Source organism: Jaculus jaculus, chromosome 1, assembly GCF_020740685.1.
Source record: "Jaculus jaculus isolate mJacJac1 chromosome 1, mJacJac1.mat.Y.cur, whole genome shotgun sequence".
In the NCBI taxonomy this organism is placed as follows: domain Eukaryota; kingdom Metazoa; phylum Chordata; class Mammalia; order Rodentia; family Dipodidae; genus Jaculus; species Jaculus jaculus.
This window is the reverse complement of record NC_059102.1, coordinates 82,969,138-82,986,359: the sequence shown is the minus strand read 5'-3', so window position 1 is coordinate 82,986,359 and position 17,222 is coordinate 82,969,138. Positions and strand designations below refer to the sequence as shown.

At 40.3% G+C, this 17,222-nt stretch overlaps 1 protein-coding gene across 13 annotated transcripts in view; it reads left to right on the top strand.

Moving 5' to 3' along the window:
- The window catches only part of Frem1 (FRAS1 related extracellular matrix 1), a 181,176-nt gene that overhangs the window by 90,649 nt on the left and 73,305 nt on the right, over positions 1-17,222 (top strand). For 7 of the 13 annotated variants that reach the window (XM_045154007.1, XM_045154003.1, XM_045154014.1 and 4 more), the window contains 4 exons: positions 2,884-3,028; positions 7,027-7,168; positions 10,539-10,734; positions 16,017-16,281. In XM_045154007.1, coding sequence (XP_045009942.1) covers positions 2,884-3,028; positions 7,027-7,168; positions 10,539-10,734; positions 16,017-16,281 — 748 coding nt within the window. Of the gene's footprint in view, positions 1-2,883; positions 3,029-7,013; positions 7,169-10,538; positions 10,735-16,016; positions 16,282-17,222 lie in introns of those variants that run through there. The other 6 variants (XM_045154055.1, XM_045154047.1, XM_045154072.1 and 3 more) reach the window with 4 other exon arrangements.

The window sequence follows — 17,222 nt, the reverse complement described above, 5'->3', positions numbered from 1 at the left end:
GTGTTACAAATAAGTTACTTCAAGTTTAAAACAAAAGAAAAAGAAATAATAATTCAAAATTTATTCTCATGAAACATGAAAGTCAGCTTTTTGGTTGTTTTACCTTTCTTTCCTCCTCAAAAATTGTTTACATAAATGAATGCTTTAGTGACATTCTCAAAAAAAATTTTTCACCTTTATTTTAGTTTTAGTTCATTTATGTTGATTTTTTAAAAATTTCTTCTTTTGAGAATTCTGTTTAGCTACATAGCCTATTTTTCATCATTTTTATTAACAATATATTTTGTATGGGTATATCATGGTTGGTACCCTCTTTTCCCTTGTCCTTGTCCCCATTCCAGTGGGCTCGTCCTCAGTAGGGTTGTAGGTATTCCGTATGGGATTATGGGTTGGGTTATGCGTTGTGGCAGCAGCAGTCAGTTATTTTGGGGCAGGGAGGGAATAACTCTGGGCATGATGTCTCAACTTGTGGCTCTTACAATCTTTCCACCCTGTCCACAAAATTCTCTGAGCCGTGGTGGGTGAGTTTTAAGTCTACTTCAGTTATGAGCTCTTGGGAGCCTCTGGATCTCTGCTTTGGTAGGTGTTGAGTATCTTTAGGGTTTGTCTCCTACACCCTGGTGCTGACTATCAGGATCAGCATGGAAGCAGCGCTCTTGCTTGGCTCCCCAGTTCCTCTATGATTTCAGGTGTGGCTTGGCTGAAGTGTGAGGGTAGTTTATCTCCTCGGGTCTCACTACCTTCTGAAAAAGATCAGATTCTCTCACAGAGAGTGAAGTCAGCATTGTTTAAATTGGATAAGCATTATTAATTTAGAGCGAATTTGATGTATGCCATTCTTCTTTTAGCCAAAGACTAGTGAGAGCTTGACACTGGCGAGCATAGTCTTTGTCTCCATAGGATTCTGATCTGGATCCCATTTCCAGATATAGCTTCCTTTACACTGAGTAGATCAGCCAATCAGGAAGCTGCTGGTTACCCACCAAGGCTGTGTGCCACTATTGCACTGGCCTGTACATCCTGTCAGTGTGTTTGCTTCAGAGTAGCTTAGACCTCTGGTTGCTCAGACCGTTTTTTGGCCACTTTCCCCCAGTAGCTCATGTAGTACTTTCCAGCACTAGATAGGCTCTCTGGGGACTGGTTTTCTTCTGGATTCCAGCCAGGTCTCTTCAAGCTCTGTGTTGGCAGCATATGGTATCTTAAGCAATAGGGTCTTACCTTCTGCCTCAGGTGGGTAATCAAGTACTTTGACAGAAACTTGTTTTGGGGACTTCATAGGTCTCTCCTATCAATGGTTTATTGTGAGTAGTAATGTATTTCTAGTACTGGGAGTTATAGGTCAGAGACAAAAAAAAAAAAAAAAAAAAAAAGTTCTACCGTGTATTTTATACAGTGGCCTAATTTTCAATATCTAATAGTTTTCAGTTTCATAGTACTAATGAGCACATATCAATAAACATTTTGCACATAACTTAATTCATATGTCTTAGTATTTCTTATAGTTTTGTATAAATTTTGAAAATAGAAAATCAAGGTTTTCAATTTTATTTTTTTTCAAGACTATTTTTGCTATTCTGAGTATCTTGCATTTCTGTAAAATTACTAGGCAAGCTTTTATTTTTATTTTTATAGGCAACTTCCATAATTGTAGACAATATATCATGGTAATTTCCTCCCTCCCTCTACTTTTCCCTTTGAAACTCCATTCTCCATCATATCCCCTCCCCCTCTCAATCAGACACTCTTAAAATTTTTTTTGCCTGTGTGTGTAAGGTGGTGGTGGTGGTATGTGTGTGTAGTGTATGCATGTGTATGTGCCAGTGTGACACCTTATGTACACCCCCTTGTAGAGGGTACACATGCCTGTGGTGGTAAGATTGGAACATCAGGTGTCCCACTCCATCACTCTTCCTGCCATTCTTACTTGAGCTGGAGTCTCTTACTGAGCCCAGAGCTTGCAAGGTTTTTGTAGGCTTTGGTGATTCTTGGGTCTCTGACCCCTATGGGATTGAAATCATATATGCACATTGCCATGCCCAGATGTTTATATGGCTCCTGGGATCAAAGTCAGTGATCTTTTGGACCTCATAAGGCCCTCAATGCTTTCACAGTCAATGCTTTTAATAGCTGATCCATCTCTTCAGCCTTCAGATAATTTTGATAAGGAAGTTTTGAACCCATTAGAATTTATTTTGATGGTTATCTGAAATAGAATTCTCATTTTCCCCATATATATATTTTTTTAATTTATTTATTTATTTGAGAATGACAGACACAGAGAGAAAGACAGATAGAGGGAGAGAGAGAGAGAATGGGCCCGCCAGGGCTTCCAGCCTCTGCAAACAAACTCCAGACGCGTGCGCCCCCTTGTGCATCTGGCTAACATGGGACCTGGGGAACCGAGCCTCGAACTGGGGTCCTTAGGCTTCACAGGCAAGCGCTTAACCGCTAAGCCATCTCTCCAGCCCCCAAATAATTTATTTTTAAATTTTCATTTCAACACTAACACCTTCATTCTTATATGGTTTATGAAATACTAACTTATTTAAAGACTCTTTTTTTTTTTTTGGTTTTTCAAAGTAGGGTCTCCCTCTAGCCCAAGCTGCCCTGGAATTCACTATGTAGTCTCAGGGTGGCCTCGAACTCATGGCAATCCTCCTACCTCTGCCTCCCAAGTGCTGGGATTAAAAGTGTGTGCCACCACGCCCAGCCTTAAAGAAAGACTTTAATGGGCTACGAATGAATTCACAAAACAGGCTTCATTTCACTCTATTGCATTGATTATTGAACTCTTGCCTGAACCATTTCCTCTGAAATGGGAACAGGTTATCTGTGACAATATTAAATAAGACTGATTTTCTCTTTCTTTTCTCCTTCTTCCAGGAATGAAGTTGGCATATGTCCATGATGACTCCGAGAGCCTTGCTGATGACTTTGTGATCCAGTTGTCAGATGGGAAACACAAAATACTGAAAACCATTTCAGTAAAGATCACCCCAGTTAATGATGAGAAACCAACACTCAGCAAGTAAGCTGCCCAGGGAGAACCCTTTCAGATTCGGATTCCATAAAGTTTTTGGATACAGGTGCACAGGGGGAGTGTGTCTGGCAAGGAAGCAAGTCTTCTATTGTGCCTATCTTTGCAACTTGCTATGTCAAGTTGTACTGCAAATGCCACTAAATATAGTCTCCCAAATAATTAGTCCTTATGTAATTTGATTTCCTTCTAAAAGTCATAATTTAAGTATAAAAAATAAGAATGACTGAACATACAGTGAAGGATTCATGTTCTACTAAATAAACACCTGCAGGCATGCATGCACACGCATGCGTGCACACACACACACACACACACACACACACACACACACTTCCTATATAGACTTGACTGATGAGTGGCAGGGTTAATTATAACAGTTCTCATAATAGATTTGGCTGAACTTTTTTTTCTAGGTAGGTTCTACCAGGCTGACCTGGAATTCACTATGTAGTCCCAGGCTGGCCTCCAGCTCCAGATCCTCTTACCTTTGCCTCCTGAGTGCTGGGATTAAAGGTGTGTGCCTCCATGCCTGGCTAGGCTGAACATTCAACCAAGAGTAACAGAGGAAAGAACTCAGTCCCACTTTCTTCATCTTGGTCTGTCTCTTCAACCATGTTTCATATGGATCAGCACCCTGTCATCTCACAGAGCAAAATGCTGCTTCTTAAAATTCTGGCAGTCTGAGTTGCAAAACCTTGCAGCACCTCCCTCTGCAGCTGCTCAGACTTTGAGGACAGAACTTTACCAATTGCACTTCTAACTTTCCAGCAATTTCTTTACATGTGTCTACTGTTCAGAAGCTTGAGATAGCACAGTCTTCTCCAGGGCTAGGTACAAACAAACATCTGGTTCTTGGGGCCCCCTCAAGGACTCTGGTGTACCAATTAGTGGCATCGAATGGACAGGCTGCATTTTTATCAGGAAGTAAACATGTCCTGAAAACCTCTAACTGCCTGAAGACTTCTGTACTATGTAAGAAAAAGGAATTAAACAAGTCTCTGCCATATCCTGCCTCCTCTACACTATTCCCCTAAGGACTGATAATAAGGAAAATACTGGTGGTGAATTATTAAAGGGCTACCTCTCAGACATCAGTTTAAGAATATTCACCAGAAATATCTGCATCTTTATTTCAATGTGGGAATGTCAGATTGGTTTGACCTTGATTACAAATATGCTGTTATCCAAGCACAGGATGAAAAGGCCAAAAGGTGGTGAGTTTGAGGTCAGCTTGGGTGACATAGTGAATTTGAGGCTAACCTTGGCTGTATGGGAAGACCCGTGACAGACATAGGGGGAGGAGAAGAGGGAAGGAGAAGAGGAAGAGGAAAAATGAAGAATATTATAGTTTTACAAAACCTTTTTCTGGTCATCTCACTTGAAGAGGGTAAACAACTACCATTAAGTACTTATTATGTGAAAGACTATATTAAACATCCACACACATTATTTCAGTAAATCTTAGCTAAAGTTGTGGGTAGTGTCTTACTGTCCAAAACCAGAGATATAAAGGGACTTCAACAGTTACTCCTAAGGTATGCCCACATACTTGCAACTAAATTTCCTGAATTAGTAGACAAATATCTTTGAATCCTGCATCAAAGTCCCTCCTTTCTCATTTCTTTTAAAAGATATGTTTTATTTGGCACAATCATTGAATGCAGTTTGGGGCTACAGTGTGACATCTTAGCACCTGTGTGTGATGTACAGTGATCTACTCAGGGTCACAGGCACATCTAGCACTTCAGACATTTATCACTTCTTTAAAACCATTTCCTTTCTATCCCTTTCTCCTTCTTTTCTTCTTGTGGAAAGGAAGTACTTGTCTGCTTCTCTTTCAGATGTATCTTTCAGTAGCCCATCTCTTGCTTCCTCCTAAAATATGCTTCACCATTTGTTTCCTGCTCCACATCCAATTTCCACTCTTGTGTCTTTCTGTTACCAAGACACAGGATATAGCTAGTGGTTTGGAGAGCAAATGCTGGAGTCAGATTGACTCAAGCCAGCACTTACCAGTGGTATAACCTCAAGCACGCCACACCACCACTCTTGAGCTTTGTTAACATCCTCTTCAAAGGAGTGCTGCAAAGATAAAGTCAAGTAAAACATGTACACATGCTTGAAAGGCTGGCTACTGTATGGTGAGTGGTCCAAAGAATTCTTTATAATCATTATTACATGCAGTTATCTTTATGTTCAAAACACAAAGTCAATCTAACTCCCCATTCATTTCTGCCAAACCTGTAGAAGAGTAGCTTGTGCCGGCTACTTCCATTTCTGCCCATCTTCTTGCCACTTTTTAAAAGCTATTCCTTTAAAGGCAATCTCCTTTTACTGGCCCCTGGTAGAGCATTTGATACCATTTTGTTTTTTTTGATAGTTCATGCCCCACCCCTCAGCATACCTCTAGTCCTAATAATGGTTGTGGGAGAATGTACCCTGTAGAGGGTCAGTGTCCCACCTCAGATACCCATAGTACACGCTCCATGCCTCCTCCTCAGGAAGCAGCAAGGGCTCCCTTAGCCCATGTGAAAGCATAGCAGAGAGTGCTATGGGACAGCCAGTAACCATGGAGCTGGTGGAGAAGACAAAGATGCCTTCATCTGTCTTCCAGAAACATCATTAGAGTCACACATCCTGACACACACACTTCTCAGCCGGGCACAGTGGTGGCCATCTGTAGTCACAAATACTTGGGAGGCTCACACAAGAGGGTCTCTTTAACTTAAAGATCAGGGCAACATAATTAGATCCCTTCTCTTAGACAAGTTAAACTGAAAAGATCTCTAGTGGGATTGAGACCCAATTCCCTATAGCAGTAAAAGTATGCTTTTTTATATTTTCTTCTTTCCTGTTCTCATCTGTTTCCACTCTCCTACTTCCCAGGATCCTTTTCTAAATAAAGTACCATGGTCCTTGCCCCAGGGTCCCTTTTAGGATAACTCACATTATGGTACTTGTCTTCTCTGACACTCTTCCTATTGAACTCCTCATCTTCTTCCTCAAATTAGCTTCTTTCCTTGGTTGAACATTTTCTTTTTATGAAAGGCACCTAGAATCTCTGTAAGTTCCTAGCCAAAATACTCTTTAGCCATCTAGCGTACTGGGATTCATGCTCTCCACTGGAGAGTTCAGAGTCTCCCCTACTGCCAGGGAGGGTGTCAGTCCTGGGTGGGAAGACCCTTCCCTTCAGTGAGGGAGCTGGAACGGAGGGGTCAAGGTCCGTCTTCTCAGCAAAGGGCTTATGTCAACTGGTAAGATTCTGTCCTAGCTCTGACTCCCAAGGACTTCAGGCATCCCAGTCTTTCCCAGAAACAAAGCTGGGAAGGTAAACAGAGTAGGCATGTGTGGTGACGGCAGCATAGAACATTAATGAAAGAGATCCCTTTCCCACTTGGGTGAGGGGGGAGGCCATCTTGCTTGTGGAAATGATAACAGTATCAAGATAGACACAGCTGTTGCTCGCTGTCTGCTGGGTGGGCCAGTCAGCTGTTCCAGTGTGAGAAGATACCCTGGTGGCTCTAGGTAGCACTGGGGAAGACGAATTTTTATAAACACCGTGCAAGCAACAGAACATTACCAGGGCGAGGAAGAGGATTCAGACAGCCATGGATAACCAAATAGTTAACGACCTTGTCATGAATGGTCTGGGAACATTATAGAAGGCACTTTCAGTAAAATTCTTTGTAAAATTAGAATAAGAGCACCCAATCCACATTCTTCATGGAGCTGTTGTTGTGTCAAATAAAAATAAAAAGGCACTTGGTTAACTGCATCTTGACTTATAAAACTGTAAATGTGTAAGAAATGAGGTGTCTATCACCTAGTATTCTAGTTATTGTTGCTGGGCCACTGCTTCCAAATTTTTCACATGTAAAATGAAGTGAGAGCCTATTTCCTATGTCTGGCTTTTGTGGGTAGGAACTGTAACAATGTGCATGAAGTATTCCGCTCCATTTCCATATAAACATAGACTTTTTTTGCAGAAAGGCTGAAATTGCATTGAACATGGGCGATACGCATATCCTGTCCAGTGCTGTTCTTTCAGCCATAGATAAAGACTCCCCCAGGGAACGGATTTACTATGTATTTGAAAGGCTTCCCCAAAATGGGCAACTTCAGCTTAAGGTGAGTGATCATATACCTTTGCTTTTCAAAACAAATATAGTGAGTATGGGTTTTCTGAACATATACGCTTATACAATTGAAATATTTCCCCCAATTTTTTTTTCTTTTTTTGGTTTTTTGAAGTAGAGTCTCACTCTAGCCCAATCTGACCTGGAATTCATTATGTAGTCTCAGGGTGGCCTCCAACTCAAAGTGATCCTCCTACCTCTGCCTCCAGAGTGCTGCAATTAAAGGTATGTGTCACCATACCCTGCTTATTTTTTTTTATTTTTTATTTTTGCTCCAAAGTAGAAAATTATGTTTCCTGGATCAGGGTGAGCTAATGAATGCCCTTCTAAATTTTCTTTGTCAACTTATTGTAGATTCAACCAACATTAAGTTTCTTTATTGCTAAATGAGGATTGTTCCAAAATTCTGAGGGAAGAAATTAACTGAGTTTCTGGGGAGAATCTAACATTTACTGAGGTATCTTCATCCAAACCAGATCTTATTCATATGATCTATATAATTTAATATTCATCATCTCAATCAAAACTTTTCCAAATCTCTTTTTCCCTTCTCACCACTCTGCTCCTTCTCCCTTCCCTCCTTCTCTTCTTCCCCTTTCCTGTTCCTCGACCCCCCTGTTTCTCCCTTTCTCTGTCAGGTTCTAAACAATTCCCAGAAACATAAAAATAAAACCTGAAAGTTGGTCAGTGCTTTTATTCCTGTCCCCCGCCTCATGTTAATGTCCGAGTGAACACAGTCTTCAGCCAGAATCTCTGCTAGAGAGACCTTCACATGGTGGTCATCCCACCCTACCAGCCGGTGTCTGTCAGGGTTTAGTGACTGGTAAAGTAGCAAACGGCATGACCCAGTAAATTAACACTGATGGATTTGCTTATGTTGTGGAAGCCACTTGCTTTAATGGAAAGTGAACAAGCACGGAAATATGAAGGGACACCAAGGGTTAAGTCACTTGAATTCTAGTGTTTATTCTTCCAAGAGCTTGTTTGTAGTCTGATCACAGCCCCTTGCCTTACTTTAGTCCTATGAAAGCAAAAGTTTTCACATTCAGATGGAGGGCATGAAACTTAAAGGGGCGTGAAACATGAAGGCTGGAGAGATAACTCAGTTGGCAAAGTGCTTGCCTTATAAAAATGTTAAAGACCTGAGTTCATTCCCCAATACCCATGTAAATGCCAGGCATGGTGGCACATGCCTATAATCCCAGCACTGGAAAGGCAAAGGCAGTTGGATTCCTGGGACTTGCTGGCCAGCCAGCCTAACCTGATCAATGAGATCCAGGCCAATGAGAGACCCTATCTCAAAAAGAAGTAGACCACTTACCTCTGGCATCCACACACATGCATCTGCACATACATGTGCACCCATGTACCTAGGACCACACATACACAAATGCATGCATACCACACAGCATGAAACAAACAAAACAACAAAGAAGGATATGCTCAACATGAATTATAGAACATCCATTCAGGAAAGTAGGTTGAATCATTGGCCAGAAGGTTTATTTGAATGGCAGATTAAAACTAACAGCACCCCCTAGCTGTCCATCCCCACTGTGATTATTTGAATGCTTGACTCTTAATCTAATGTAGGCACAGACCTACAAAAGCAGCAAGGATTCATTTTGTGGGGAACAGCTTGATTGTCTTGGAGTGTAGGCACCGTAGAGAGTCAGAGAGAAGAGCAATCACTGATTTAAATTGAGGTACAGCTGTGTCCTTATTTCATTTCAAAGAGTAATGAAGCAGAAATGCAACAAAAGCTCACACATTTGGGTGGCTTGGGAACTGAACTGTTTTGGATATGTGAAAATTCCAGATGGGTCCAGGATCCCAGCAGGGTGCCACACCATTCTCTGTTGTGTGCCACACAACCCCCTACCAAGGACTCCCCAAGGTTGGATGTCTGAGGTGAGGGACTAAGACTCCAGGATTCCTGGATTCTCACAAAGGTTCTTGTTTTCTTCCCTCAGTTTTTCTGATTTTGAGCCTCTCTTGTCTCCCTCTCATGATTCTGTGAGTAAAACTCAAATGTGGGTGTGCAAGTTAAGATTTGATGGAAACAAGAGAACAAAAATGCCTTCCTGTGTATTTGATTTCTTGGGCTAGATTACCAAAAGGAAACATTAAAGAGAATTGCAGGTTATCTGGTTTAAAATTCAATGGAAAATCTATTTGAAAAATTCTACTTGTAAATAGGTCGTATAAAGGAAACAAACATAGTTACATATACCAATATAACTAACTCATATGCAGTGAAATCTGGAGCAGAATATACATCTGCAAATATCAGATGGGCAAAAATATTAAGGAGGAATAAATTTTATTAAGTAGAATGACATCAAGAGAAATGATAACACAATGGAAAAAGAGGATACAACTCTTGTGCTAGGAATTGGGAGTGTGGAGAATAGCCAAAGAGATATAAGCAGCAAATAATAAAATTTTATTTTAATCTGTTAAGCCAGACAGGAAAGCTGCAGCATCACTTCATATTGTAAATCATTAAAAATGACATTTTCTTAAATTTTATCAGATAACTCTTTATGAGCCATTCTCATGGAAAGCTATGTTTGTAATTTAAGAGACTAGCAATAAAATTATTGATGAGATACAGACTTAACTATTTCACCCTATATAATTCTTTCCTAGTTCTTAGCCACTCTCCCAGCATAAGAACCTCTTTTAATCGAAGATTCCTTAATTTCTGCACCAAGCTTTGTGCAAAATACATGCTTAACTAGTGTTTAGAAGACTCTGGTGAAAGCAGTGTATGGCATTTTCAGTTTATGCTTTTTGCTTTATGATTAAGAACAAACTCACGAAGATTTAGTAAGACTAGAAAATGGACTGGGGAATAAATCCATTCGTTCTGCTCTTGTTTTCTTACATAAGCCTGGAAACAATCCACCTTGAAAAAAATATCAGTTTGACTAGTTGTACAATGACATAAACAAAGAGAGAGAGAGAGAGAGAGAGAGAGAGAGAACTCCAAAAGAAACACATTTAATTTCTAAGGAATCTATTCCAGCAGCTGATTACCCACCTGCTCTCATTAATTGGAATATTTAATCAGCCATGATTGCTTATGATAAATACCTTGGAAATATCAGTGCTGTTGAGTTGTTGCATGACTTTGTAAAAAAAAAAAATCCTTTGGTTGCAGCTAGTTTTCTCCCCCACAAGGTTTTAAATTATTTTAGAGTATTTCTTTGAAAAGGAAAATAGGAGGTTTGATGGTAGAATGCAGTCTGGAATTTCCCTGAAGTATCCCTATGGGAGGTTTTCAGGGGAGGTGCAGGATGTCCACTGGCACAGCTGGGGAAGGCCTCGGACAGCTGGCTAATTCTGGCACCTTTCAGATAGGGCGGAACTGGGTGCCTCTCTCAGCTGGCATGCAATGCAATCAAGAGGAAGTGGACCTGAACTTGTTGAGATACATACACACCGGCACAATGGATTCCCAGCATCGCGACAGCTTCACCTTTTATCTCTGGGATGGTGACAACAGGTCACCTGCATTTGACTGTCACATCATCATCATGGACATGGGAAAAGGTAAAAAAAAAAAAAAAAGGATGCTTATCAGTGTTTACTGCGGTCAATGACTATAACTGGAAGTGAGCTGATGTAAGGACACAACATTTGCCTCTGTCCCTTTTTCCTTTCCTTCTCTCCCTCTTTTCTTCCTTCTGTCCTTCATCCCTGAAATTTATGACCTGGTTCGCTGAGTCCTCACTTTCCTTCCCTGGAATCTATGAGGTTCATCACTGTTTCAATCCTATTGTCTATGAGAATCTAGCCTTGCCCACAGTATCAACTACATGAGCCATTTTAATGGCTAGAATTTTTTGCTTTACTTAAAATTTTACCAAAGTGATGTGGTTGCTGCATCCTTGCTTCAGGAAGTGAATTATCCTTTGACACTAGAATTTCAATTAAAAAATGCTTCCAAAATTAGGAAAAAAAGTAGAATAAATGCATTTCAAATTTTTAAAATATAACAAAATGGAAATTTGTCATTGAAACAGTGGAAAGCTCTGGCTCTTTGTACTCTAAAGGTGCTGGACTCTAAGAACAGGGTAGTGCTATAGATAATGAGCTTCTGGAATCACTGTGCAGCTCATTCGCACACTACTCAGCAGTTTGGAAGTAGTGGGTGGAGAAAACTTTAGCAAAATGCTTGGCAAGGAAGAGTGTAAGCCCTTGATCTTAGCTGTCATTTCTCCATAATTTTGATTATAGCTTATGTGAAGAGATTAAGACTCATACCTTTTTCATCTTGATAGTCCCAGGGTCTAAACATTCCCAGATAAAGCATAGATCCTTCATACATGCATCACTGACTAAATGCTTCTTTGTTTTGCTTTGGTTGCCAGGAAGCTCAGAAATAAACCTGACGATTTAAGTGAAAAACTAAAAGCCAAAATCAGAAACCAAAAAAAAAAAAAAAAAAAAAATTCCTGTATTATTCCAATTTAAACTTTTCTTTTTCAATTTGAGGTAATCTTATTTATTTTTGGCTAAATACTCTATTTTATTTTCTCATTATAAAATGTGTTCCATGACCAAGTGACTTTCTGATAAACTAGATGCTCTTACACACATTTATTTTATGCTGCAAAACCAATCATTATATTTTCAAGTAAAACGCAATGCAACTAATCTATTAGCATAGGCGACTAATATAGTCTTCATACTGGCTCAGCATACCCTAGTTTCGCAGCAATATATTCAGCTGTGTTCTAATAGACTTCTGGGGGCTCTTTCTGTGTAGCTGATCCCCAGTCTCTGAAGGTCAGAAAGAGAAATGTGAAGGAAAATCTCGTGGACTAGGGTTTTACCCACGAGAGCAGAAGCAACAGTATGTGTCTTGTGTGTGCTTTCTGGTGGCTGAGTCACGGTTATAGGCCACATTGGGGAAGCTGGACAATGAAAGCTTGAGCCATGTGCCCAGAAAGAAACTCACTCTGCCATAACTGATGGGATGTTCTGAGAGGATGTGTGCAAACCTTAACAAGCAGATAAATAACTTTATCTATTTCCATTTCCACAGTTCATACTTTCTCTCATTTCTTTGTTCATAGTATATCATCATTGTACAGTACTATACTTTTGCTACTGTTGTTTTTGTTTCATTTACCATGACTTTCTTAGGTGGCTTATGGTTTATTATGGTTTTGTAGGCATACTTTTTCCTCCAAGCAAAGCCATGTTGAATAGATTTTAATGATGACCTCAACATAGAACATTTACTTATTTCCATCTGGGAGCTATTATAAATAAGTTTTAGCTTTCCAATTGTGCTGTGTGTTCTGATTTTGATGGTGGCAGAAAAGATGTTTATAGAGGATCTTTGGGACAACTTCATTAGATCCAGGTCTGTGGTTGCCCCTTACCCATACCCTGCCTTCACATTGCTACAAACAGTGCAAGGCAGGACCTGATGTTCCTCTCCTCAAACAAGCTTTGTGCTCCTGTGAGAGCTCCATGGGAGCTTTCAGATACCCCCACTGTGGTAGTTTGACTTGTACTGCTCCCCATTGGTGCATGTTTGGGAATACTTCAATCCTCATCTGGTGGCAGTGTTCAGGAAGGTTGTGGAACCTTTAAGAGGTAAAGCCTTGCTGGACAGTGTGTCACTGGGGCAGTCCTTGAGAATTGCTGGCTGTTGTCCCTCTCTACTTTCTACTGATGTGATGAGGTGACACTGGCTTCCTGTTCCTGCAGTGCTTTCCCTACTATGATGCACTCTCCCCTCTAGAATTGTAAGATGAATAAAATCCTTTCCTTCCATAAGCAACTTCTGTTGGGTATTTTGTCCTAACAATAAGAAAGTAAATGTTACACCCACCTTGTTCATTCCTCTTGCTTCCTTAATATGTTCATCTCAGTCAACTTGTAACATATGGAGCTTGGATTTTATTTGAAATTAGGATGTTCTTTTATTCGTAGATATCATTTTGAGGTGAAAGCATAGTATTACCAAAAGATCAATTCAGTCATTTAAAATAGGATTCCCCAATTGTTCCTAACATATTAGAAAGAATAGTTTTGCTGTAGGGACTTATCTGTGAATTGTAGGATGTTTACTAGCATCTCTGGCCTTTGTTCAGTTGAAGCCAACAGTTGGTTGGCTTATATATCAACCAGAAGATGTCTCCAGACATGGGCAAATGTCCTAGGAGTATGAGGGATTGGCTCTTTGAGAAAATCACTGGTCTAATATTAGACCACCTTGATATTTTTTTTCAGATTTTCATATTTTGTTTTGTCTTGAAAATTCTATTGGCCTTTTTTCACTTTTTGATCTGTTTATTTCACATCTTTCTTAATAAATACTCACCCATTACCTTTGATATATAAGAATGCCATAAAAAAAGAGGACAGGCAGCCGGGTGTGGTGGCACATGCCTTTAATCCCAGCAGTTGGGAGGCAGAAATAGGAGGAGGATTGCCATGAGTTTGAGGCCACACTGAGACTGCATAGTTAATTACAGGTCAGCCTTGACCAGAGTGAGACTCTACCTTGAAAAACTAAAAATAAATAAATAAATAAATAAGAAAGAAAGAAAGAAAGAAAGAAAGAAAGAAAGAAAAAGAAAAAAAAGAGGACAAGCAAAACAAGATAGTATCTGCAAGTTTGTGCTTCTAGTAAAGTGAATGAAGTCCAAACACTAGTGCTGCCTTTAATGAACTGTATGACCACTACCAGTGAGTTAGCATGCCCACACCTCAGTTTCCTCATTAATAGTCAATACACTTCCACAAAGGATTGCTGTGAGCATGTAAGGGCCCTTACTCCTGTGCCTGATAGGAAGTGGGTTTTTTTTTTTCCTCATTCTCTCTCTCCCTTGCCACTTATTTATTTATTTTTGGTGCTAAGAATTGAACTCAGGTCCTCATACATGCTAGGCAAACAGTCTGTAACTGAGCTACATTGTATATATATATATATATATATATTGCAAGCAGAGAGAGATAGAGATAAGAGGAGAGGGGAGAGGAGGGAGAGAATTGGCATATTAGGGACTCCAGCTACTGCAAAGGAACTCCAAATGCATGTGTCACTGTGCATCTGGCTTTATATGGGAATTGGGCAATTGAACCCAAGTTGTTAGCCTTTGTAGGCAAGTGTCTTAACTACTGAGCAATCTCTCTAGCCCCTAGATATCATTTTTAATGGATCCCAATGAATAAAATTGGATTATATCCTTTAGTTTGTGTTTTATCCACTTTTGCCTTTCTCTTTATACACTCATGTATCTTCTCTGAAATTGTAAAAATAGAGGCTGGGAAGATGGCTAAATAGTTAAATGCATGTGCTTGCAAAGCTTGGTGGCCCAAGTTCAATTCCCTAACCACCCTTACAAAGTCAGATAAAAAATGTGGCACAAGTGTCTGGCATTCATTTGCAGAGACCCTAGGACATGTATACGTGTGTGTGTGTATGTGTGTGCATGTGCACACACACACACACATACACATGTGCAAATAAATAAAATTGTAATATCAGAATTGGAGAGATGGCCCAGTGGGTAAGGTACTTGAAAGGAAAGTGTGAAGCCTGAATTTCATATTCCCAACACCCATTAAAATGCCAAGTACGGTGGCTTGCTCACAATCCCAGCACTTAGGAGGCACAGATAGGGTATCCCCAGAGGAGCTGCCTAGCTAGACTAAGCTAATGGAGGAGTTCTGGGTTCAATTGAGAAGCTTTATGTTAGTAAAGTAAGGTGGGAAAGAGTCAAGAAAGACACTTGACATCAACTTCTGTTTCTCATATATATGCATACACATATGCACCCCCACACAAGTGCATCCACATTGTGTGAACATGCCTGAATTCATGCATTCCATACACATGTCAAAAAAATGTGGGGCTGCGGAGATGGATCACTGAGTAAAAAGCTTGCCATGTGAGCATAAAGACCTGAGTTCAGCTCCCCAACATCCATGTAAAAGCTATGTGTGGTAGTACATGACTGTGATACTAGTGCTGGGGAGTTAAGACACAAGATTTCTAGGTCCTGCTGGTGAGCTCATCTAGTCAAATCAGTGAGCACCAGGTTGAGTGACAGGCCCTGTCTCAAAAGATAAGGTAGAGAGTGATTGAGAGAGACACCTGATGTTGACCTCTAGCCTTCACTTACATCCATACACATGTACATGTGTATCTGCACACACATTTGCACCTACAGACATACACACAAGCATGTGTGCTATATACTATCAAGAAATGACAGATTGTAAAAATAGACATATCATAAATATTATAGTGTGTTCCATTACCTTTCTGTGAAACACTGGCTCATTCCTTTTGTCTAGTCCTACCTGAATGACTATGTAGACCCTGGAGACCCATTACTTTGATTTGGGAACAGTTTGGCCTTTATTTTTTACCTTTACCTTGGACATTGACTTCGTCACTTTTCTCATTACTATGACCAAGTATCTGACAAGAAGCAATGTAAAGGATGAGGGGCTTGTTTTTGGTTTATAATTTAAGGCGCTGCAGCTCATCGTAGTCGAGAAGGCAAGAGCGTGGAGCTACTGGTCACGTTGTGTCTGTGGTCAGGAAGCAGAGAGATGAATGCTGGTGTTCAGTTCTGTTTCTCCTTTTTATTCAATCCAGACCCCTCAATTCTTCTTGGAGCCACTCACATACAGGGTGGGTCTTCCCTCTTTAGTTAAGTCTTTCTGGAAACATCTTCACAGACACACCCAGAGTTGGATTGCCATAGTGATTCTAAATCTAGTCCAGTTGACAATGAAGATTAATCATCAGATGCACTATATATTTTAATATGATTCTTAATCAACATTTCTCTGCCACACAGGTGATATTGTCATTCATACAAAACCACTCATAGTGTCCAAAGGTGACAGAGGTTTTTTGACGACCACCACTCTCCTGGCTGTGGATGGGACAGACAAGCCTGAGGAACTTCTTTATGTCATTACCTCCCCACCACAGTATGGCCAGCTGGAGTATGTCCGCTACCCTGGAGTCCCCATTACTAGCTTTAGCCAAATGGACATAGCAGGACAGACAGTCTGCTACATATACAAGAGCAAGGCAGCTGTCTCCAGTGACAGCTTCAGGTGAGCCTATGAAACTCTTTTGAAGCCCTTCCTTACATTAATGCTTAGAAAGAGAAAAATAACATGCATATCTTAAGAATACATGATATAATTCATTTTTAAAATAAGACAGAAGAAAAAAATGAGTCCTTTCCCAGCTCCGCATAGTTGTTTTTCTCCTATTCCCTAGCTACATGGAAGGTAAAAACACACAATTAAAATGACAGCAGCAAGGCAAGAAGTTAGGGCTTGTGGTTGGAAAATAAATGCAATAAGCAGATCTTAATGCAGTGTGTTATCTGAGAGGAATGCAAAGAATTGAGAGGGTCTAGGCCAAGGGTCAACATGAAAAAGTAATTTCCTCTTTTCTGAGTATGTTTGCCTATCTGAGGGAAAGGCACTTATTAGCATAATAAATTTGGCATAGGCAGACACTGCCTTTTGACACAACATGTTCCCGTAACTATATCATAAATCATGTTGTCACAAAGTGGATGATATTTCCCCACAGAAACAATGTTATAATTGGGGGCTTTGCACCTGCTCAAGGATTCAATATCAAATAAATCATTGGAATGAATGACAACCTGAAGTGAAAAAGCAGGGACATAATATTAACTAAAATCTACATGTATTTAAACTATAGAAATTTGTTTCAAGTCCCGTGAAGCAGAAGAAGCTCTCTGAGGTCTATCATGTGGCAGGTCTCAAATCTGGCTGGACGCTTGGTCCTTGACAGAAATGGAGGTTCCAGGCCAGGGTGAGGGCTAGCAGATCTTGGACTAGCTTTTGGGGAACTGTAGTGCATAATCCAAGCTGTGGTTTCATTGAGAAAGAAGGAATCTGAAAGCACTGATTTTTCTGCCATATATGCACCGAAAATAGCATAGTGTAGCAAATTCCTATGCTATGCAGTGGGTTCCCATAAACTCCCAAGGGTTACCAAAGGACCCATGTTTTGG